This window comes from Triturus cristatus, chromosome 2_2 (genome assembly GCF_964204655.1).
Source record: "Triturus cristatus chromosome 2_2, aTriCri1.1, whole genome shotgun sequence".
NCBI lineage: Eukaryota > Metazoa > Chordata > Amphibia > Caudata > Salamandridae > Triturus > Triturus cristatus.
Window position 1 is genome coordinate 929776065 of NC_140582.1, and position 23833 is coordinate 929799897.

General features: G+C 47.7%; 1 protein-coding gene across 1 annotated transcript in view; it reads left to right on the forward strand.

Annotated features, from left to right (window-relative positions):
* Positions 1 to 23833, forward strand: part of DHX15 (DEAH-box helicase 15) — a 300859-nt gene that overhangs the window by 140016 nt on the left and 137010 nt on the right. Inside the window, exons 10-11 of the mRNA XM_085642340.1 lie at positions 10130 to 10321; positions 12798 to 12920. Of these exons, the coding sequence (XP_085498466.1) occupies positions 10130 to 10321; positions 12798 to 12920 (315 nt within the window). The remainder of the gene's footprint in view (positions 1 to 10129; positions 10322 to 12797; positions 12921 to 23833) is intronic.

The window sequence follows — 23833 nt, forward strand, 5'->3', positions numbered from 1 at the left end:
ACCCCTCAGGTGGGGGAGGCAAAGTGAAGGCCACCTCCCAGTCCCCTCCATCTTGGAGATGGGGGAACCACTCCGATCAGGAAGAGGCCTATGCTCCCCTCCCACTTGAGGGTGGCATACTAGGGGATGTTGACTGCTCGGGGAAGGGACCAATTTGTCCCAACCTGCACACCCCTGTAACGCCCCTAAATCTAGTATTCAGGGGCACCCCTGAACCTTGCCTCTTCAGATTTGTCGTGACGAGGACCGAGCCGTGCTGCAGAAGACAACTGCTTTAGCTCCAGCCCTACTGGCCAGACTCCTGTTTTCAAACACCTGCAAGCTGAACCCGGAGTGTCCAACTGCTTCCAAGAACCCCGGGTACTTGCCCTGTCTTTCTAAAGAACTCTGTTCTCCCATGGACACCGGATTTGTTCTACACCAGCCCAAGCCGGGACTCCAGATCTAGCCAGATCTGCCAGTCCTCACCACTCTGCACCCCACGACCCGAGTTTGAGTAGCCGAACACCCCAGTGATGTTCCCCCTCGGTGACCTCCTCAACACCTGCAGCCTCATCCTAAAGGGTACCCGCGACCAGAAACGTTGAGAAGAGCCTGACACGAAAGGACACACCTGCGCCTGCAGCTCTTTAGTCCTAAGGTGCCCAGACTCTGTGTCCAGCAACTCTTCAACTTCATCCTCCAGTCGTTGGTTCCCTTCATCCAGTCTTTTGGCTCCAGCGTGCCGTCTTTGTCTGCGACCGACATCCTCCATAGGAAAGTTTTGGGTTCCTGACACCACCTGAGCACCCTGCACCCGGCTGCCCATGCACTTCTGGTGGTGTGGACGTGGTGCCAACTTGGAACCCCCATGTGCACTTACCTTGACCCCAGGAGCTTGATTCTTGAGACAGTGGCCTTCCCATGAGCAGCCCCCAACAGAGGTGCCCCGTTGGCACCCAGCCTCCCTAGTGCAGCTGGTGGTGCCCCTTGAGTGCCAACCTGAACCATGATTTCCCCCCCAAAACTCCAACTATGAAAACAGTTTACTCACCTGAAAACTTAAGACTTAATTTTTCTCCATAGGACTGAATAGTGGATTTTCTCTGAAAATTCGTCAAAGTGCCTTCACATGAGAACTTGTTACTCAATGTCCTGTGTTGCTTATACTGTGCTAGGAATGCGTTTCAAACAAACGAGAAAAGTAATCCAAAAGTACTCTAGATGTAATTTCAATTGTTTTTAAACAGTTTACCAATCGTTTTCTCAACTGCAAAAGTAATCTAAATGTTCCCACCAAACCAGTATTCACTGTTTTGAAAAGTAACATTGTATGAAAAGTTTAATTTTCCTGCTACCAAGTAAGTGTTGGTTCTAGAAATAAAATAAGTTTTCTATATAAACAATTGGTCTGGATGAAGTCTGAGTGGGTGACATCATTTTTTGCTGGAGTGTGTTCAACAAATGCTTAGCTAATGATCAAAAGGAGGGACGTGGAGCCAAGTTTTTTCGAGGTCCTGCTCAGTAGGCCCCAAAGGAACAGTAAATAAAGAATGAGCAGTTCCTGGGGGTGCTATCTAGGACAGCGGAAAGGGGGGGAAGGGGAAGCACAGGTGTTTCTTCGTAATGCCCTCACACACCCCAAGGGATGTCATGCTTCATCATATGGGCATTTGCCCCTCGTCTGGCCGGCGCTGCAATGCCTGACGGGCTCCCGAGACCGGGGCTCTTTGTCGGGGATCTTTTGAAGAAGCCGTATGGGTGCGTGTGAGGGCGAGTAGGTGCACGAGGGGTGAGGTGGATAAAAAAGGTTATTGAGCAATCCTGCCAATTGCAATTTTAATTCTTGCGGTAGCTCCAACCTTAAAATTGTGAAGAAGCCCTGTGTAGGAAATAATGTTCCCTAAGGGCTAAACTTAAGTGAGTGTGGTCAACATGTTTCGTGCCCCATCTGCCCCAGAAGGGGTCAATGGCACTTCGTCAGGACCGATAGATTGAGAGGTGAGTGCACCGCCGTATCGCAGAGGTTTGCTGATACCGGCAGAAGGAGGCAAGTGAAGAATAGGTACGTTGGGTGTACCAAAACCTGTGGGAGAAATGACAAAATAAAGAGAGGGGGGGGGGGGGAAGTAAAATAAGACCAGCAGTTAGACCTGCCAACACACACTAGGTGTACAGGTACTGAGGTGCAGAACACGTTGTGAACTACAAGTGGTTAAAAGGCTCCAACCTGACTATGAAGTGATGGTAGGCTAAGTCAATGAGTCGTGAGGGAACCAGTGTTTGATAATCCGAGTTTGTCGAACGGAATTAAATAACACATATATATATAGAAAGGCGAGTGACCAGTGTGGTGTGCGATCTGAAGTGGTTCAAGGGGAGGGAGAGCTTGACTAGTTATAGCGTAAACCAGTCACGAGCCTCTAAATAAGCCAATACATTTAGCACTTGACCACAACAATAGACCGGGATTTCGCCGGATAATGAGATAAAAACAGTGAAATGAACTCGTTGTTAAGGCAAGGACCGAACTGATTTACAAAAAACATGCATGGTGTGAAAACTGCTATTAAAAACGGTGAAAGGCATCGGTTGGAAACTCACCCCCAATGGCCTAATTCGGGCTGACGGGGAAGTACAGAGCACTACAGTTGCTCCGGGACTTATGTTCCATCAAACCCAAGGAACTTCGATGGGCAGTACCTTTGCCCCAAGTCTGGCATGCCTCTATATGTCAGACTTTGAGGCAAGGTATGTGCTCACGGACACCAACCCTTTTTCGAGTAACGTTCTCCAATGGAAGCGTTACATCGATTGATATTTTAATCTTTTGGAAGGGCCACATGGAAGACCTCCCTAATTTCATGACATGGATCAACGATCTCAACCCCTTTTTAAAATTCACAGCAAATTGTTCCACTCAGGAACTTCCGTTCCTTGACCTAACCATCATCAACCAGATGGGCCACCTGGAAACAATCACATACAAAAAACCCACCGACAGCCACTGCCCCTTACTATACAATAGTTTCCATCCAAAAGCACTAAAGGACAACCTTCCGTACGGGCAGTTCCTGCGCATCCGCAGGAACTGTAGCCAAATGGAAAACTATAAGAGACAGGCTTCTGAACTCCGTATGAGCCTAGCTCAGAGACAATACCCTACCCGCATCATTGACCATGCACAGAAACGAGCACGCAACACTCACAGAGCTACCCTTTTGGAGTCAAGAACAAAATCTGAATCAGATCTGATCACGTGTGTCACTACTTTTACTACTGAATCCAAAATGTTAAAAAGGGTCATTAATAAACATTGGCGTATCCTAGACTCAGGTGAATTGACCATTCCAAAACCGAGATTTGCCTTTAAACGTACGTCAAACCTTAAGGATCTCCTTATTAACACCAGACCAAAAAAGACAAACCCTGCAGTTCCAACCACCTTATGGAACCTACCTCCGGTCTGTGGTCATTACCCGTGCGGTCAATGTGTGGTTTGTCCTCTAACTCGAGCCTCAAAAACGGTTCAACTGACTAACACCTGGAGTTGGACCCAGAAAAGACATACTAATTGTAACACCCGTAACTGCATCTATCTGATCACGTGTCCATGTCTCCTACAATACATTGGGATGACAACCCGTCAAGTAAAAACTAGACTAACAGAACACAGAAGCAACGTACGTTGCAAAAAGACCAACACCAAAATGTGTTCACATTTTGCAGAAAACAACCACACGCCCAATGATCTAAATTGGACTATTCTAGAGGCATTCCCAAACATCACAAAAGAAGCCCTGTTTAGGAAAGAACAACGCTGGGTTTTTAAGTTGGGCTCTCATCTCAGGGGTTTAAATGATATACCCTGGGCAGAACTAAATAATAATTGGAGACTTCAGGGTTACACTGGCCTTATGCGATCTCTTATCGTTTAATGGCACCCCCTGGTTTTAACACCATACCTTTTAGCTGCATTCACCAGAATGACATGCCCATGATGGTCGTTTTTAGCTGCTAGCACATACCCCTAGGTGGACCCTCCAGGCAATCCACACTCCACGAGCACTTGATGTCATTTAACTTCCCCGTTAACTACATGACGCACCACATCGTAACTAAATCTGGGTTGATTGACACACAAACAGGTATAGGATTAAGGGTCAACACGAGATTTGACAGGTTACACTCCGTATCTGTCATACTCCAATATGGCCACCGCGATACAACTGCGGAGAACTTTTTTGTGTAACCGATCCCTGTTGGTTTCGCCTTGCAAGCCCATCCCAAGATGGCCGCCACGTTCAAGTACGGTCACCAGAAAACGCTACTTAAGCACGCCCACGCTAGCGTTTCCTCACGGGGCCCAGAGCGAGGGTAGGACACCGGCGAAGTTGCTTGTCTACAACCGTGAGTACTACTAATGGTCCTTTCTCCAAATACGGTAAGCCTGCCCTGAACACCGCTTTCAATTACATTGCTGTAACTGGATTTTTCCTTGTTTTCCTTTGTTTACCTTGCCCTCAGACTCCGGAGCAACTGTAGTGCTCTGTACTTCCCCGTCAGCCCGAATTAGGCCATTGGGGGTGAGTTTCCAACCGATGCCTTTCACCGTTTTTAATAGCAGTTTTCACACCATGCATGTTTTTTGTAAATCAGTTCGGTCCTTGCCTTAACAACGAGTTCATTTCACTGTTTTTATCTCATTATCCGGCGAAATCCCGGTCTATTGTTGTGGTCAAGTGCTAAATGTATTGGCTTATTTAGAGGCTCGTGACTGGTTTACGCTATAACTAGTCAAGCTCTCCCTCCCCTTGAACCACTTCAGATCGCACACCACACTGGTCACTCGCCTTTCTATATATATATGTGTTATTTAATTCCGTTCGACAAACTCGGATTATCAAACACTGGTTCCCTCACGACTCATTGACTTAGCCTACCATCACTTCATAGTCAGGTTGGAGCCTTTTAACCACTTGTAGTTCACAACGTGTTCTGCACCTCAGTACCTGTACACCTAGTGTGTGTTGGCAGGTCTAACTGCTGGTCTTATTTTACTTCCCCCCCCCCCCCTTTCTTTATTTTGTCCTTTCTCCCACAGGTTTTGGTACACCCAACGTACCTATTCTTCACTTGCCTCCTTCTGCCGGTATCAGCAAACCTCTGCGATACGGCGGTGCACTCACCTCTCAATCTATCGGTCCTGACGAAGTGCCATTGACCCCTTCTGGGGCAGATGGGGCACGAAACATGTTGACCACACTCACTTAAGTTTAGCCCTTAGGGAACATTATTTCCTACACAGGGCTTCTTCACAATTTTAACAAGGTTGGAGCTACCGCAAGAATTAAAATTGTAATTGGCAGGATTGCTCAATAACCTTTTTTATCCACCTCACCCCTCGTGCACCTACTCGCCCTCACACCCACACGCACCCATACGGCTTCTTCAAAAGATCTCCGACAAAGAGCCCCGGTCTCGGGAGCCCGTCAGGCATTGCAGCGCCGGCCAGACGAGGGGCAAATGCCCATATGATGAAGCATGACATCCCTTGGGGTGTGTGAGGGCATTACGAAGAAACACCTGTGCTTCCCCTTCCCCCCTTTCCGCTGTCCTAGATAGCACCCCCAGGAACTGCTCATTCTTTATTTACCATTCAACAAATGCTTAACAGTACCCTCTAAGCCTGACTGCTCAACAACACTACCGCAAAAGAGAGTAAGGTATTCTCTACTTTAGCTTCTGCTATACCTCTGGGGATCCACTGGACTCTGCACACTATACCTTACTTTGGCATAGTATATACAGAGCCAGCTTCCTACAGCTAGCTTAAGATGTTTAAGTACACACATCCCATTCTGAAGGCGGAGGCTTAACACAAGAAACAGATATTAATTGCATATTGGTACAACACACCTGGTATTCACAGTTTGTTTAGAGGTCTATGGCATCAAACGACTAAAAATGCATCTTGCATTGAAAATGAAGAAGGAACTGCCACTTAAGTTCGTTAACAGTCAATAAGCTTGACAGCATTGCTTTTGAAGCCGTACAATTTGGCTATCTCAGTTTGTCATATGTAGAAGTGCTGAAGGAGGCCAGAAAGCAGACCACAAGGCTTTGTCATACTCAAATGTTTTGTGTTGTGGGCAGTGAGAAATAGTACCTCCAACTTTTCAGAAACCCTGTAACATCATGAGGCCATAATATGGTACTGTCATAGTTAATGACATTTGTACAAATGCATTTCAAGGTACATATATTAGGATAGATGGCTTTTCCAAATACCCATTTAATATTCATCATAAGTGTTAGTGAAAGATGATCATTTTTTTTAAATTGCAGATTGAAAAAGGGAATGCGACACATATATCAAATTCACCGAAAGGTTCATTTTGCCTTTATGTATTCGAATAGTCACTTATTGATTACTTATTTTTTTTGTTTAATTAAAATCCACACTAAAGAACAAAGTAATGTGCATGCACAAAACATAAAAATGGGTTACGCTGTTGTTGGAACACAACTAGAAAATATATGTAGACTAATAATTTTTCTTGTCTTGTTTTTGAGTCATGGGTTAATGTGACTCATGCATCCTTGGTAGCCATGGGAGCAAAGTATAAAGCAATATATAGTTAATTCATTTTCAGATGGCTTCTAAAATGTATTTGTCTCAGCACCTCACTTGGTCCCCATGCACAATCTGCAACACCTCTTTTTGAATAGATGCTTTCCAGTACACAGCTATGCAAGGCCTATTGGAAGCCTTGGGGTCTAGGCTAGGGCATGAAATGGGAAAGCAGAGTTGTTGAAACATTTGTATGAACAGTTTCTTTTTCTGGAAGGTCTGTAGGGCAATGGTACAGTCCGCCATGATCGACCAGTTCTTCTGAAAGACCTGGATCTCTGTAGCAAATGTAAACATTCTTGGCTTACCTCTGGATCTCACATGCCAGTTACATCTGAGTGACATGTAGATTAAGACCTCTGAAAGAATAGTGCAATGCCTCAATCTTTAAAAAAGCTGGCAGATAAATGTAGAGCTAATTTTGTGTTGTAAAGATGTCTGTAGGTGGCTGGTACGAATAGGGCGCAATTAGCGTGGCATGTAATCTGTGCCTTTTGGATGCTATGGGCTTTGACCTATATTTCCCCAGAATGTGGTCTTATGCCCAAACTGTGCTGTTGATGGCTGGAATTTGGACTATGGGTTGCCTTGGGTAAATCATCTGGTGGCACAGCAGCTGGGTAAAAGGCTTAGATGAATAATAGATTGCATTAGCCAAAGGCCTTCTGTTCTGGCCCAAAATAACACCTGGTGCCTTGAGTTTTCTGCATTGGACCAAAGCTGTTGGCTACAGGCGGCCATGAAATATGCTCAGAGCCCATTTTATACAACAAAGCTTAAGCATAAGCCACAAGCCTCAAAGGCATGGCCTAATGTGTCATGGGGCTTGGCACACACACCCCACACCACACTACATGTTGCTGGGCCAAACTGCATTTGCTGTTTGTTCATGCTGTGCGCAGGTGAAAAAGTCTAACATAATAAATAATACACACTCACAGAAACGTATGTAAGAGTGCCTCTTTTGACATGGTTATCCTGCACTTTTTGCCTGGTCTTGATGTGTTTTCGATTGTAGTGTCACTGCCAATTGGATCCCTTGTGCTTCTTCCCTAAAAACTATGCTCCAGTTGGCCCCCTGTAAGTCCCTAGTAAAGTACCTGGGTACCAAGGGCATTGGGACTGAAGAGGGTCCGCCAGTGACCCCTTGCGTAGGCCCTACAGACTGCCACTGCAGCATGCATGGCCTGGTGCAGACAAATTGACCAAGTCGACATGGCACACTCCCTGTGTGCCATGCCAGCTAGCACTGCATAAGATATAGGTAAGTGACCCCTCTAGCAGGCCTTACCTGACCTAAGGCAAGGTGCACTATAACCCAGGTGAGGGCATATCTGCATGAGCAGATATGCCCCTACAATATTGTGGTCTATTTCTTAATATTGAAAGTGTCAGGGAGAGTACATGGGCTGGAAACTAGAGAAGCTCAAGTTCCACAGCACCATGATGGCTTCACTGATCACAGGAGTGTTTGGTACCAAACTACTCCTCGCAATAAATGCACACTGATGCCAGTGAGGGATTTATTGTAACATGTACTTATGTTAGTGGTGCCCCCTTAGAACCTACCAACCCTGGTGTGGGCTCTGACTGGCTTTGGGCAGCCTGCCACACAGACCTGATTCTGTATCTCTGGGTGGAGAGCCTCTGCTCTTGATGACCTGAAGCAGTGCACATCCTGGGCAGAGGTGTCATACCACCTCCTCCCACAATGAGCTAGTGCTCGAAAAGGAAGCTTCAAAGACCTGCTGCCTTTGTAATGCAACCCCAAGTTTCTGCTGCTAGCAGCAGATGACAGCCCCCGGTTTATACCCCTACTTTGGGCGGGAAAAGTTAGAAAAACTAGGTGTGCCCATCTTTGCCAACTCCGCCCCTCAGGTGGAGGGGACAAAGTTAAGCACACTTTTCAGTCCCCTCCATCTTGAAGATGAGAGAACTCCTGCAAGCATAGCTTGATTTATGCTCCCTCCCACAGGAGGGTGGCATAATAGTGGGTGTTGTCGCCTACGGTAAGGTGCCCATTGGCCCTACCTACTACTCTCCCTATTTTTGGTATTTAGGATGCTCCCCCAGACCTAGAAGCTAGATCTGTGACGACCTAAAAAGAAAGCAGACATCCCTGCAGCGAAGAATTAAGCCGACGACTGCCTTTTCCCCAGCCCTACCGGCCGGTTTCCAGCTTCGACGACCCTGTGACCTGTCTTGCAGCCAGCGACCTCTGAAACCCCTGGGATGACTGCTGCCTTCGAAAAATGCTCCAATCTCCTCAGGACAGTGGTCCTGTCCAGAAGAATAGGACTACAAGGACTCTGGGTCGAGGTGAATCCGTGTCTACTGCCCGCTCTGCACCCGACACCCACTGCACAAGTCTGAGTGGATCATCTGTCCAGTGAAGTCTCCCCAGCGATCCTGACCTTGATTCCAGGGTTGACTGACCTCTCCTGGCCTCAACAGCTTCTGCAGTTTGAATCTAGAGGCTCTCCCTGACCGTGACCTGCTCCGATAAGAAGATTGCGTCTAAGGCAGGTATGCGCCTTGGTGACCGGAATAGACTGTGCCTCTATGACCACCTACATCTCTACTTATCTACTGTAGTTGGTCTGCCTTCTGCAAACTCTGGTGCAACGCCTACAGCCTGTTTGCCAACAACAGAATCCTCATTAAAGAGCATAGTGCGCCGATGCCGAAATTGCACACAGCTGCCTCTGTGCCGCTTGTGGTGTAAGTTTGGTGCTGCTTTGTGACCCCGTGCTTGTCCTAACCCCCCAAAGCTTGTTCTCTACAAATGATCTACTTACGTGCAAGCAGTGGTGCTTCGAGCACCTCCAGTTTCCATAGAAAATCATTGGGTTTTGACCTCGTCACCCAGCTGTCCCTGTGCCTCTTGTGGTGCAGTTTCGGTACTCACCTGACCCTTGCCCCCTTGCTGATCTTTGGTCCCAAAGGTTGGAACAATAAGTGCGATACCTCAATATTGTTTTCCCTATAGGATAACATTGAACTAGGCAGAAATTGTTCCAAGTCAACTTTCGAAAGTGAAAAGCATTTATATTTAAAAATGTTCTTGCATTATTGCGAAGATCTTGATCTTAAGATACAAATAAAGCTTATTTTTCTTAGATTGATGTGGATCTCCTTTTTGAGTGTGGTGTCCATTATTGGTCAGTGTTGTGCAATAAATGTCTTGAACTCCTCTGTGTTAGGCCTAAGGCTGCTCGCTCTCGCTACCACTAATAGAGCACTTTGGGTTTTACATTGAGCCCTGTACACTTTTGGGGAATCTCTGGACTCTGTGCATGGTATAACCACCTAGTGGCATACAATGTACAGAGCCAGCTTACTACAACATAGTAATTACCTTAATAAAAGTTTTTTTGAAGGGATATTAAGCCTACAATGTAAAACCTAAAAGCCAAATTTGCCGGGTGTAGTATGTTCTTGTTTCATTTAATGCTTAGTTTGAATGCTACACTTAACTCTTTGTTCGCCAGTCTTATACAGTGATTTATTTTGTAGCCCCAGAGACTCTGATGCGAGCCCTAGAGCTTCTGAATTACTTGGCTGCTTTGAATGATGATGGAGACCTGACTGAACTGGGATCCATGATGGCAGAGTTCCCACTGGATCCACAGCTGGCCAAGATGGTTATTGCAAGTTGTGACTACAACTGTTCTAATGAGATCCTATCTATAACTGCCATGCTGTCAGGTAATAGCAGGGAAAGAAATGCTGAAAAAATGATTTCCAAACCATGCCATTTTTTCTCCAAGAGTTTATTTACATTTTTCAGGAGAACATGCGATTTAGACTGTCAGTGGACAAATGCTTAGACTACCTCTTGTGTATCAGTCCAAAAAAATAATCTTTTATTTGATGGATGTCTATTTGTCAGCATACCAGAACCTCCTACATCTTTATCTAGTGAGGCAATTTTTTAAAAATGGATTTTTAAGCTGGTTAGGAATTGGAAAATCTACAGTGAAAACGAAAGTCATATTACCCGCAGAGTTGTACCTTAAGTTAAATATTCATCCAGTCGATGAATCTGCATGGCTTAAGGTAAGATCGGTGTAAAACATTGTGAATTACTTTTTTTCTGGAGTCACTAAAACAGGAGATTGGAACCTGAAGTAGCACTAAATGGTCTACTGCTTTGTGCCTAAGAATAGATGCATCCCAAGTGGCAAATAGCTCAACTTTCCTTACCTTTATATTGGAATTTTAAACCTGAATCCTGGCACAAGCTGAATGTTTTTTTTTTAACGAGGAGCTCCTATTTTTGAGTTACAATAACTCCACGTAAGAAGAATCTGAGTCTTAATGGCTCGTAGGATTTAGTCTGCTCAGTGGTGAAGTAATAGTCATTAAAATAGATAGATCGGCAATGTATTCCAAAAAAAAACACTTTTTAAAAAAATCTTTACATTCTTCATAAGTGCAGCTTGCAAGAAATGAATGGGCCACACTTTTTCAGTTGTGTTGAAATAATTTAATTTGGCCAAAATGTTTGTTGCAGCGTTCTAATAAATAAGGTTCAGACTCAGAGCAGATGGGCAGGGCAGAATCAGATGCATTCTATCATGTGATTCTCTTGGGAAAGGTGGTGGTAGGTTGGTATCTTTATTTTTCCCTTTTTCATTTGTTTCTGCACTGTAATTGCCATTTTTTTTTAATACTCAGACCTTCATTTCCACGGATAATTCCGTTGATTTAATTGCAGTCCTCGGCTGCTGAGACCTACACTTGACAATCGCACTAGATTCTCATTAAACACTCCGTATACTTAAAATATCTACCTTGTACATGATAAAGGTTGCACAAAAGAAAAATAGATCCTACCCCCCACGCGCCTCCCTCCTTCCTTGATGGAAAATCTAATCTCCCTTAGCTGGAACCTGCCTTCTCAGTCCTCTTATTGAGTACCTGGCCTTGCAGAAGTGTGAGCTGTCTAGTAACGGAGGTTGGCAGCCTTGAAGTGCATTTGAACTCTGGTAGACCCTTTCATATTCTCTCTCAAGTACTGACTGTCTTATACAGAACTGTTGCCTGAACCCACAGCTTCCATGCCAGTCATACCCCTGCCTTGTACCAAAGCCAAGTATCTCCACATTGAATCCCTATCTCACCCAGTCTGCATCACACAATGATCAAAGCACCACAATATATGGTTTGTTGTGCAAACACCAGTTTACTTGACACACCATCCACATGGTACACAGAACTATAAAGACAGCTACAATTTAATTAAAATCATCAGTGCCCACTTTGCATTTGTTTGACAGGAGGTTGAAGTTGTTGCATTTTGTATTGAACCAAGCAAGTTACACCTACTTGGACTCACTGATGGTACTGCTCTCACTTTGTACCATGATGACACCGTTGCCGTTATGATATGTACATTTTCACCATCAAATTTCATTGCACCAGATTTTATTTTACATTAATATCAAGCCAGGATGCAGAAGCAAGTTTCATTCCATAATCTACTTTTACCTCCATTTACTATAAGCTAGTGTGCTAGAGCTTATCTTGGTAACAATATATTTCGTTTTTCTTTATTGTAGTTTACTAAATAGTCTGGTACAGCAGCCTTTTTAAACCTTCCACCACCACCACATTCTTAACATATGAACAAAAAAGATTTTAAGCTGTTTTGCTGATGGCAAAAAACGTGTGTGGTGATTTAGTATTCAGACAGTTATTAAAGCAGAATATTTGAACTATCCTAGATTAATAGCATTGGTGTATTACAAAAGCCTGGATTCCAATTTTCAGTGTTTACCACCAAACCGGTGTAAAATTGCAATATCTTAAGTTTCAACATTTGACCACACACGGTTCTTGGTGCAGTTAACAGCACGTCTTGTAAAGTGTATTTGAACCCTGTAGGCTGCTGTTTTTCTGGATAAACTTTTGAAGTGTCTTAAATGCCTGTTTTTATTACTAGACACAGTAATCCGGTGTTTTGTAGTTTTGAATCCCTCTTGTTTTGCAGATGTGGTTAGGTGTTGATGTACCACTGAAAGGTAGTAAACAGTCCAAGATGCAGTTGGAGGCCATCAAAAGTCCCATCCTGCCCTGCCCTATGCTCTGAGCTGACCTAGCTAGGCCTTGTTCATCTGTCTGTGAATGCGTGACTCATCGATATGGGCATTTGTGTTGGGCCCATACCAACCTTGTTTAGTCCCACAGTGTTTTGTTCGACCTACTGAAGCCAAGAAAGCAGCAGATGAAGCCAAGATGAGGTTTGCCCATATTGATGGCGATCATTTGACGTTGCTGAATGTCTACCATGCTTTCAAGCAAAGTAAGTTAATTAGATTTTTTTTAAATATAGTTTGTCGTTTTAAACAAATATTTGCTTTAAAACGTATACAGTCATTTGATTTGTAGTAATGGTAAATCTATGTGAAATGCTATGCTTATTATGGTATAAGAAATCAATTAGTCATTAGTGCAAATTGTATAAATTGTATGCAATAGTTTATAATTGAACAGCTTTATTTTAGGAAAGAAGATACAAGGTTAACATTTTTGATTCACCTATATGGAAAAAGTAGAGGGGTGGAAGTACAAAGGTTTGAACATTAAATTATAATCAGACAGACGCAGTCCTTTCGAATGTGGAATGAGATGCACAATTCATCAGTTTAACACAGTAATATACTATCAGCATCATAAGAACCATCGGAAGTCATTTATCCCAGTGCGGAACAGATAACAATCGGCACGCTAGTTAGGTTATTTATACTCCGACTGTCTCTTATGCTTTAAACAGAAACCATGATTTACATTTTGTTTTTTGAATTCACTTGTGCACTCTGGCGGATAGCTTTTCCATTGCATAGAGGTTCAACACCTTTGTACACGAAAAAACATTGATGGAGGAGATTCTCTGGTTTCGGCGGTCCTGGAGGCCTCAGTCTTCTCTTTAGAGTTTCTTCAGAACAGGTCCGCTGTTCACGGGAGGTCGTTGTCAAAGGCAGGCAGTCCTCCCAAGTTTCTGGAGTCAACAGCTGCAGGACGATTTGACTTTGGCGCATTTTTCGACGAGTTAGGCTGGGAGGGTTGATACCAGGTCAGCTGCTGCTTCTCTCCTCTCTGCTCTTGCGGCTCTTCAGTGTCTTTTCGGGTCATCAGGATCTGTTTCTCTGGTGCCAGGGGCTCCCCCAAATACTGTATTTATGGGCATAAGGGTAGTAGCCAATGGGCTACTGACCCTTGGGGTCACTACTCCCCATATATGACCCCTTCCTGTGAGAAATGGGTATAACCCTTTCCTATAATTCCTAAGTATGCCATTGCAAAGATGGCTACATCTAAAAAATAGTGTCCACATCACTGTAGCCCAACTTAGGGTTGGCACTGTCATGTAGGTGTCACGCCTACCTGACTAGCTAATTTTCCTGCCTTTCCAGGTGCCAATGGGGCTCGGGACGGGGGCAGGGGTGGCTTCCTCTCCTGTGAGTGGAGCCAGATTTGCATTCCAAAGGCGGTTAATCAGAAAGTCATCCTCTGGGGGAGGGGTGTTACACCTTCTTCCCAGACGAGTTTTTTAGGTCTCGCCTGAGCCAGCGCTGCTCTGAGACATTTAGTAAGTGGGTTTTCAAAGTGCTACCACACGCTTTTTAATGGCCTCAAGCTTGCGGTTACGCGCGCAGCCGCCATCTGCCTTTCTTTCATGGCTCATTAAGCCTTACAGTGCGTGAATCATGCTACTCCACCCCCTTGCTCTCTGCTCTCACTTCCCCTTCCCTTCTCCCCCTCCCTCCTCGTCCGCTTCATGGCAGTGCGTGAATCATGCTCCTCCACCCCTTGCTCTCGCTCGCTCTTGCTCTCTCTCTCTCCATTTAAGTGTTAGCTGAGATCAGACTCTCACTACACACATCGCAGAAATCTGACACGCATCCCTCCTCCTCTGTAGCAACACCCTTCCCTGCCTAGCCTTTCCTCACGACGAACGCGCCCCCCCAACACACAACCCGTTGCCACTCACTGCCCATCAGCCTCCTCTCAGCCAGGTCCTTCTCAGCTTTTCCTCCTCACTGCCCCCGTTTGTTGCTTGGCCTCTTTTTACCATCTTTCCTCCTCAAACGCAGCGCACCGTTCACGGCCTGCCACCCTCGCAGCACCCACATAACCAGCTCGGCCTGCCACCCTCGGAACCTGCCGTGCCCACAGCAGACATACCTCTGACAGCTGTACTCTTTACAGCATAGCCCTTACACCTCACAGCCAGCACCCCGGCCCCTGCCCTCGTTACTGCCCATTCCTCACAGCAGCCCTCCTCTGTCATAGCCTGGCGCCCCTCATGCTGCCCCTTCAAAGGCTGCCTTCTTCACAGCCTTCCTCACCGCTTGCCCTGCTCTCTGGCTTTTCTTCTCACCGCCTACCTCCTCGAAGCCTGGCCTCATGCGCATAAGTAAAATGAAGTCAAAATTCGACAGTATATTTCAGATTTTCAAAGCGAAAAAACATAATTCCAAATTTTATATTCAACAAGAGGTCTCGGCAACACAGACCGTGACCTGGTGTAGCCAAACAGTCACCAGACAGAATCCATGCAGCAAATCCATTGTGACTTGGCTCCACTCATTGACTCCAACTAATAAAACACATATCAGGACCCCTGCTCCCCTAATCTGCAGCCTTCCTCCAGCTGCTATCCACTCTTTATCATCAAAGACACGACTGCACTCACTTCTGCAAGGAGGGAATACATCTGACTCTGGGTGTCATAAGGACTACAAGCAGGGACAGGCCGTAAATAGAGCCTTGTGTCAGCTGTCAAGATTGCAGAGTTTACTGTTAAAACCTCATCACCTCCCTTAAACTCCTACCCCACACCAGTTTCACCTGCACAGAACATCTTCATTAGTGTTTTAGCTTGTTAGTTGTCTCCAAAATCAACTCTATCTCACACTATCCAGCTCCCACACTTGTTCACATCCCCATTACGTCCTCATCCTGCCTGATCTATCCCTATTCATAAGTCAGGTAGCCACTGAGGTCCCCAAATCAACCCAAACATCAAGCTCTTAGCCGTCTCATCCAGGGTGCTTCCTTTACCTCTCTCTAAAACACTCGCATCTCTGGTACTCTTCGGGAATGTTTCAAAATCGGCAGCAGTCATTCCATAACAGTAGCTGCCTGCATATGACTTCTCCCTTTAAAAAAAACCAAGCATTGGCATAGCCAATAGGTCTCACATTTGGGACCTTATAATTGTTTAGCCATGCAACAGTTGGTGGTGTTGCACCAAGGATATTCTGCTGCATAACTAAATACTTATAAGATCCCAAAAGCAAGACCTATTGGCTATGCCAATGCTTGTTTCCTGGGTCTCCTGAGTGCAATTGTTCTCGCCCTAGGAGGTCAGAACAGTGTCTCGTGTGGCAGGTTGGCAGAAAACAGTCAGCAAGGACACAAGAGGCTGGTAGGTTTTCAGGGGGCACCTCTAAGGTGCCTTCTGGGGACATGTATTGGTAAACCCAATACTGGCATTAGCGTGGGTTTAGAATGAGATGCTCGATACCAAACATCCCTATTTTCAGTGAAGCCATCATGAGCTGGAGAACTTTTTCACCAGTGTCCAGCACAGCTTTTAAAATGACATCCCTGGTCACTTAAACTGGCAGTAATCTGACTGACAAGCACATGGGCATATCTGTTCATGCAGGTATGCCCTCACATTTAATCCACACCCTGCCTTATGACTGTCTGGGCCTGCTGTAGCGGTGACTTACAAACATTACCTGCTGTGTTAGGGACATGGCACACAGGGATGACTGACATGCAGTGTTTTCGCTTTTGTCTGCACCAAGACATGCAGACTTCAATGGCAGTTTTACATGTGCTTGGTGAAGTGTCTTAGTGGGGCACAATTCATTCTGCAGCCCTTGGGGACCTTCTTTAGTACCTCATGCCCTAGGTACCAGGGTATCATTTGCTAGGGACTAACAGGGTGCTAAAGGTGTTAACAATTGGGGAAACAATTGTACATTTTTGGTAAAGAGCTTGGCACTGGGGACCAGGTTAGCAGGAACCCAGTGCACATTGTCGAAATCACATTTGTCAGGTAAAAAGTGGGGGTGACCGTGTCAAAATGATGCACTATCCTACAAGAAGTTGTTGAAACCCATGAGTTTGCCGTTTTATAGCAGCCAAAGGTGCTGGAACAGGAAGCTGGTACTGGCCTTGGGAGATCAACATCAGGTGTTTAAGGAATTAAAAGTTGGAGGGGATCACTTAATCTTGTGACATACTGGAAACAAAAACTGATTGAGACTCCAAAATGACACCTTTGATTTTAAGGCAGAAGAAAAATTTCCCTTAAGCACGGAAACTGATCTTCTAGCACCTTCTGTCCTTCCATCCATCAGTTTCCTTCTAGTTGGAGATGTTAATCTGTGGTTTGAGGATACAATTCTACACCTGCAACTAAAGTTCTTGAAGACTGCTGTGCCTGCTCTGTTCCTGGTCTCCAGCAACTAGTTCAGAGCCTTAGCACTAATGTGACTTTTAGTTGCATTTGAAAACCTTGAGGTGGCTAAATGTTGTCCCGTCTGATCACTACTAAATCCTTTTTCATATTCACTGTTAGCTTTTATAAAACAAGTTTGACAATACTATTTCTTAGGTAAATCTTGTGCTAATGTTACTCATCACTCCCATTAGCAGGCATTGAATAATGAGTGTCCCCGTGAGGGAGAGATTGATTCCGCAACTACTAGTTTTAATAAGTAGACTTCCACTCTGTAATCCCTCTGAATATTGTTTGTGTGAGAAAGTGCCTACTTTTGCATGGTTAGCCCTCATCTTTTGCTTGGTTTCAAGTGTAGTGCACAGGGTCCCTGCCAACCAGTTCCCCTGTGCCAGTGCTCCTTGCTTAAAAACATATCCTCAGTTGGCATATTTGCACCCTGTAAGTCCCTAATAAATGGTACTCGGAGTACCTAGGGCCTGGGAACTGAAGAGGGTCCCCTGGGGCCCCCACCTTCACTTGACCATGCCACTGCCCTTGCAGCTTGCATGCCCCTGTGAGGGAGAAAACGACAATCGACATGGCATGGTAAATCACCCCTCTAGCAGGCCTTAGAGCCCTAAGGCAGGGTACACTGTACCACAGGTGAGGGCTTATCTGCAGGAGCAGATATGCCCCTACAATATAGGAGTCCATTCCTTAATATTGCAAGTGCCAAGAAAGCCATAGAGTACATGAGCTGGAAACTCGACAACTCTAGTTCCCCAGCACCATAAAGGCTTCACTGAAGACAGGAGTGTTTGGTACCCAACTAATATTTTCAAAAAATCCACACTGGGTACATGGTACAATAAATCCTACACTGGTATCAGAGGGCCCCTCTGAGGTGCCCCCTGAAAACCTACCAACTCTGGTGTGGGCTCTGACCGGCTGTAGCCAGCCAGCCACCACCAGACATGTATCTGGACCCCTGAGTAGAGAGCCCCTGCCCTCTGGGACCAGAAACCATGCACATCCTGGGCAGAGGTCCACGTTCTCCCACAGGATGGGCCAGTGCTCGAAGAGGGAAGCTTCAAAGGCCTGCTGCCTTTGTAATGCGACCCCCAGCCTCTGCTGCTAGCAGCAGATGGCAGTCCCTGGTTCATACCCCCACTTTGGGTATGAAAACCGGTGGGAAAATTTAGGAGAGATGTGCCACCTCTCTCTTAAGGTGGGGGAGGCGATATGAAGCACATCTTTCAGTCCTCGGCATCTTGAAGATGGGGAGAACCCCTCCAATCAGAGCTAGGTCTATGCCCTCTCCCACAGGAGGGCAGCATAATAGAGGGTTTGGTCATCCCAGGTAAGGTGCCCATTGACCCTACCTGCTACTCCCCTAAAATGCCGCTGAATGTAGTATTTAGGTTGCTCCCCAGACCTGGAAACTTGATCTGCGACTACCTAAGAGGAAAGAAGACGACCCTGCAAAGAAGACTGAAGATGACTGCCATGACCCCAGCCCTAGCGGCCTGTCTCCAGCTTCTGCAAACCTGCGACCTGTGTCGCAGCCAGCTACCTTTCAAAATCCAGGGAGGACTGCTGCCTTCGAAAAAGACTCCAATCTCCTGTGGACAGTGGACCTGTCCAGAAGAAACCCACTCAAAGGACTCCGGATCCAGGTGGATCCGCATCTCCTGCCCACTCTGCACCCGATGCCCACTGCTCGAGTCTGAGTAGCTCACCTGTGCAGTGAGGTCTCCTCCTCGTGCCAAGCATTGGCTGATCTCTCCTGATCTCCACGACTGCCCCTGCAGTGTGAATCCAGAGGCACACCCAGCCCGCAACGGGTCTGGTATGAAGCCTCAGACATAGAAAGGCACCCCGGCACCCGAAGCCCCTGAACCTTGGTGGGCTGAACTGACTGTGCCCCTACAACACCGTACATCTCAACTTACATCTGCTGTCGTTGGTCACCTTCCTGAGTTTACAATATTAAGTAACGTACCCTAATACTGTAGGGGCATATCTGCTCATGCAAATATGACCACACCTGGCATAAATTGTGCCCTGCCTTAGGGCTGGTAAGGACTGCTAGAGGGGTGACTTACCTATACCCTCCTATTCCTCCGTTACCATTCTCAATCAATCAAAATAACTGACTAACCTATCCACCACTCAAATGACTCACTATACTAATTCAACACTAATCCTCTATGGGTTCCGGAGTAGCGTGCTACTTGCCAAAAAAGCGCTTCAACACCCCTTCAGGGGCACCAAGTGCTATATAAATGCAAACCTTTTGTCCCTCTTCTATCCCGCCGCTATCCTTCTCAATCCAAATAACTGACTAACCTATCCCTCCACTAAAAATTACTTTAATATTTCATGCTATATTAATTCAACACTTATCCTTTATGGGTTCCGGAGTAGCGTGCAACTCTCTGAAAAAGCGCTTCGACGCCTCGTCTGGAGTAGTAAGCGCTATATAAATGCAAATACAATATTCTAGGCAGTGCTAGTACACAGGTAATGTGCCATGTCGACTTGGTCATTTTCTTCACCTCACCAGGGCAGACCAGCTGTTTGGGCAGTGGCATTCTCCCAGTATGGGGATTCCAGGGGACCCTCTTCAGCCTCCAGGCCCTAGGTACTCATGGTACCATTTACTAGGGACTTACAGGGGGGGGGGCAGAAGTATGAATTGTGGATATGTTTTTAGGGAATGAACACTGGTACTGGGAACCTGGACAGCAGCGATCCAAACACTACAGTCAAAGTTGCATCAAAATGCAGGCAAAAAGTGTGGGGAGGGGGGCAGTAGGTGGTGGTTCATTACCTCGTTTCTAGTAGTATTAAAAAAAAAAAAACACACATTCTCTTAAAACCTGAGATCAAGATATCACTGCTTATTAAATATTCCTAAAGCCTTGCCATTTCCATTGTGGAGGAAGCTGGCTCTTTATATAGTAGTCTAAAATGAGGTACACTGTGTAAAAAGTCGAGGCAAACCCCAGTTGGTTTACAGAAGCACAAATGATAATCCAAATCCTTTTCTTTTTTTCTTTTTTTTTTGTGGTAATCTCATCGTACAGTTGGGCGCATCGGAACGTAGTGCTAAGCATTTATTGCACACTCAAAGGCAGTAAGCGAGACAGTCAATAAAGAAATCTGACACCAATTCATAAAAATAACACCGATTTATTATATGAATTTAGATACCAAGATTGCAATCAGTTAAGTGCTTTTCGAGCTAGGAATTTTACAGCTTTCTTAAGTTGGAAAAACATACTGCATCTGGGCACTTGTCAACGACTTGCGGGTCCTTCTTCTAGACTTAAGCTGAGTATGGGGCAAGGTCTAAGGCAACACTAACAGGTCACCTCTGGTGGCACTGGGGAAGCTAGGTGCAGAGGTGTTTCAGCGTCGAGTACCCCATTCACTTCAATGGGGAATGGTCCTGTTGAAATAAGGCTGCTAGCTGTGACTGGGTGGCCAGTCCGTGTGAACCCAGAGGGACTCACTCCTTTAGATGCTCAGGCATGCAGGACACCATTGATTAACTTTTACTCGGGCTGTGGAGCTCTGGTGCAGTGGTGCTTTTTGTTGGGTTTGTGCTGCAGGAGACTCTGTTGAGGGAGCCTGCACAAAGAGGCTGCAGGCGGTGACTGGGAGTCCAGGCTTGGCAAACCCAAGTGTGCGCTCAGCCTTTGAGGGTCTCAGGATCCCGTTGGCACTGTCGCCTTCCTTGGATTTGGGCTGTGGGTCGCAGGTGCAGAGGTACTTTGAAGTGGCGGTCGGAGGCTCACTCTGTCTTGGTTCTGCAGGAAAGGGGCAAACCGGACACCTGGGCCTCTCCCGATGTGGGTCTCACTGTCCTTTGACATACAGGTCTAGCTTCCTCTTTGTTGGTGTTTGGTCTGGACACAACAAGCCGTGGTTGTTGCAAGGGGTCCGGTACCCCAGGTGTTGGTGCTGTGCGGCTCTGGTCAGTGCAGGCGGTCCGACAGTTGGAAGGAGGATGGATCTGATCTGTGGAAGCACTGCAGACTCTAACTGGGCGACTGAAGCATCTGTAGTCCTGGTAAGCGGCAGGACAGTGAAGCAACCGGGCTTCTTTGGTGCCCGTGGCTGCATGGGAGTAGCTCCTCTACGCCAAGGGAGTTAACTAGCGATTTGCAAAGCACTGGCAGCCCTCCGGGTTTCTTGGAGTCTGCCCCAGCTGCAGGACGAGTTGATTTCTTCACGAGAGTCAGGGCTAACAGGCACGCTGGCAGGGTTGACGCCAAGGCAGTCGTTGGTCCTCTGTTCTCGTGTCAGCAATTGTATTTGTCTACTCCTTTGTGTCTGTCAAATCTGAGATCCTTGCATCACGGGTTCCACCTAAATACTGTATCTGATAGACTACTAGCCGCAGATTCCTTTACGTAGAATTATCCCCAGGCGTGAGACTGGATCCACAGCATTCCTGCGCGCCGGGGGCGGGGCAACATCACGCGACTCCGCCCAGACGTCATCCGCGTAGGTGACTTCAGCGAGGTCACATAAGACCCACCACGGCACGCCTAAATCAGTTTTCTCCTTTTCCGCCTGCAATGCCGATCCGATCCTTGCTACGGGCCTGTTTAGGGACCCTTTTTCTTCCATTTCCTTTTGGAACGGAACAGTGTGCGAATGCCTTCGGTCTTTAAGACTTGCACGTCTTGTGGGCATCTTATGTCGGCGACAGACCCTCACCTCATTTGTATGTGGTGTTTGGGGAACGATCACTGCACCACAGATTGTACGGCGTGCTAACAGTTGAAGCCGCAGTCGCGGTGGGAGTGCCAGATGAAATTTCTCTCGGCGCGTCTCTCCAGGTCAACGTCCTCCCCTCTGTCTGCTACGGCGGACGACTTCAAATATGGCCGTGGTCGCCGTCCTCGCCTTCTCCGATGTCACGTGAGCGTCGCTCCCCGGTGGGTAAGTGTCGCAGTTTGTCCCCAGGGGCTGGTTTCCGGCCTACCGGGGGCTTGGACTCTCCACGGGTGATGTGGCCCGGCTTGTCGTCCTATCCACCGTTTCCCGGTGTTGGGGCATTGAGAGTCCGAATGGAGACATATGCGGCGGCTTTGCAGGCCTTGCTGGCGTCTTCTCTTCCTTCTGGGGCGTCTGTGGATTCCTCGCTCTGCGCAGGGCCCTCTGCGGCACTGCTGGTGGTCCCGGCGCCGACTGGTTCGGATCCAGGCTTGGAGAATGTGGTACCGTTGGGGTGCGGCTCCTCTGGGGCACCTCCTTCAGGCCACAGCGTCTCTGCCTTGCCGCAAACTCCCGCGGGGGTCCCTGTGGTGTCGCGGGAGGTTGCCAGGGCTCGGGTCGCATCCCCGAGCCCCTCTCAGTCCTTTGACAAGGTGGTCCTGTCTAAGGCCGAGGTGATGCCGTAACGGCACCGGCAGCAGGTGGACGGTGCGGAGCCACAGGGGTCAGTGGACCCTTCTCGTCCCGCTCCGGGCAGAGGGAAGACCCCTTGTCCCTCTTTGGGTCACTCTCGTCCCTCTCCACAGGCGGCTCCCTCGGAGGGCGAGTTGGAGGTTGAATCGTCCCTGGCGCCGCCACATGGGTTGTCATTCTGGGCCGCGGCTGGTGGAGGGCTTTGTGCCACTCCCCAGGCCCGTCTCGTTCCCCCACGCAGGTGGCTGCCTCGGAGGGGGTCGGGTCGGCGTCACTCTGCCGCTGCCCCGGGGTCGGTGCGGCTCCAGCTCTACTCCGGTCTCCGGTGCGGGGTGACTTGGGGGTACCTTGTCCGGTGACGCCGGCTGGTGCCGATGTCCTACATCAAGCAGTGGAATCTACGGCTCCGCGCAGGGAACGTACCGCGTGGACGCTCCTTCTCCAGAGGCAGGCTGCATATTGGTGTCGTCCTCACCGGAGACTGGTCGCCGTATGGTGTCTTTTTCACTGGCGTCGAAGGGCGGCTCCCCGCCCTTCCTGGGGCAGAGGTGTTCGTCAGAAGAGTGGCAGGTCCCTCATTCTTTGGCTCCTTCTAACTTCCCGGTTTGGCCCTTGCCTGCCCCACTTGGCCTCTGGGACGGCCGCCATAGTTTGCAGCCGTCGCCCACGGAGGAGCTGATTTCTCCACCGCTGGGCCCTACGGAGGCAGGTGCGGCCTTCGCTCACGCGGTGTCCACGGCTGTGGGCATCCTGCACATGGGTGACCCGGTGTCGCACTTTCTGGCGGACCATCTATTGGAGGTCCTCCACCAGGGCTCTGGTGGAGGGAAATCTTACTTCCCTTTGAGGTTTGCTCCTTTCTTCCCTGCCGGGGGCTTGGAGGCGTCCTGCCTCAGGGGTCCCGGTGCCTCAGCATCTTCTGCACCGGCACCTGCCGGCGCCGCGTGAGCCAGCAGGTCTTTCCCTTCACCCCTCAGCCGCCAGCCCCCTTTTGCGGACTGCTTTTCCCTCCCTGCCGCCACTGTTGACTCCGCCGTCCTGAGAGGCCCGCTGGCTGGACTCTTGGGGACGCAACATGTTCGCCTCGACCAGTGCGGCCCTGCGGGCCCTTAACAACTTGTGTGTGCTGGCTAGGGCCTCCTCCTGTTTGTGGGACGTGGCTGAGACTCTGGGATCTGCAGCGTCCCGAAAGTCTGGCCTGGTGGACTTGCGGCATCATGCATTGAATGGCCGGGAGTTTGCGGCGTTTATGCTCCGCTCTGGACATCTGAGGTGCTGGGCCATTGTTTCCTCAGTCGCGCTCAGTCGCCATGCTTGGCTTCGGGACGGAG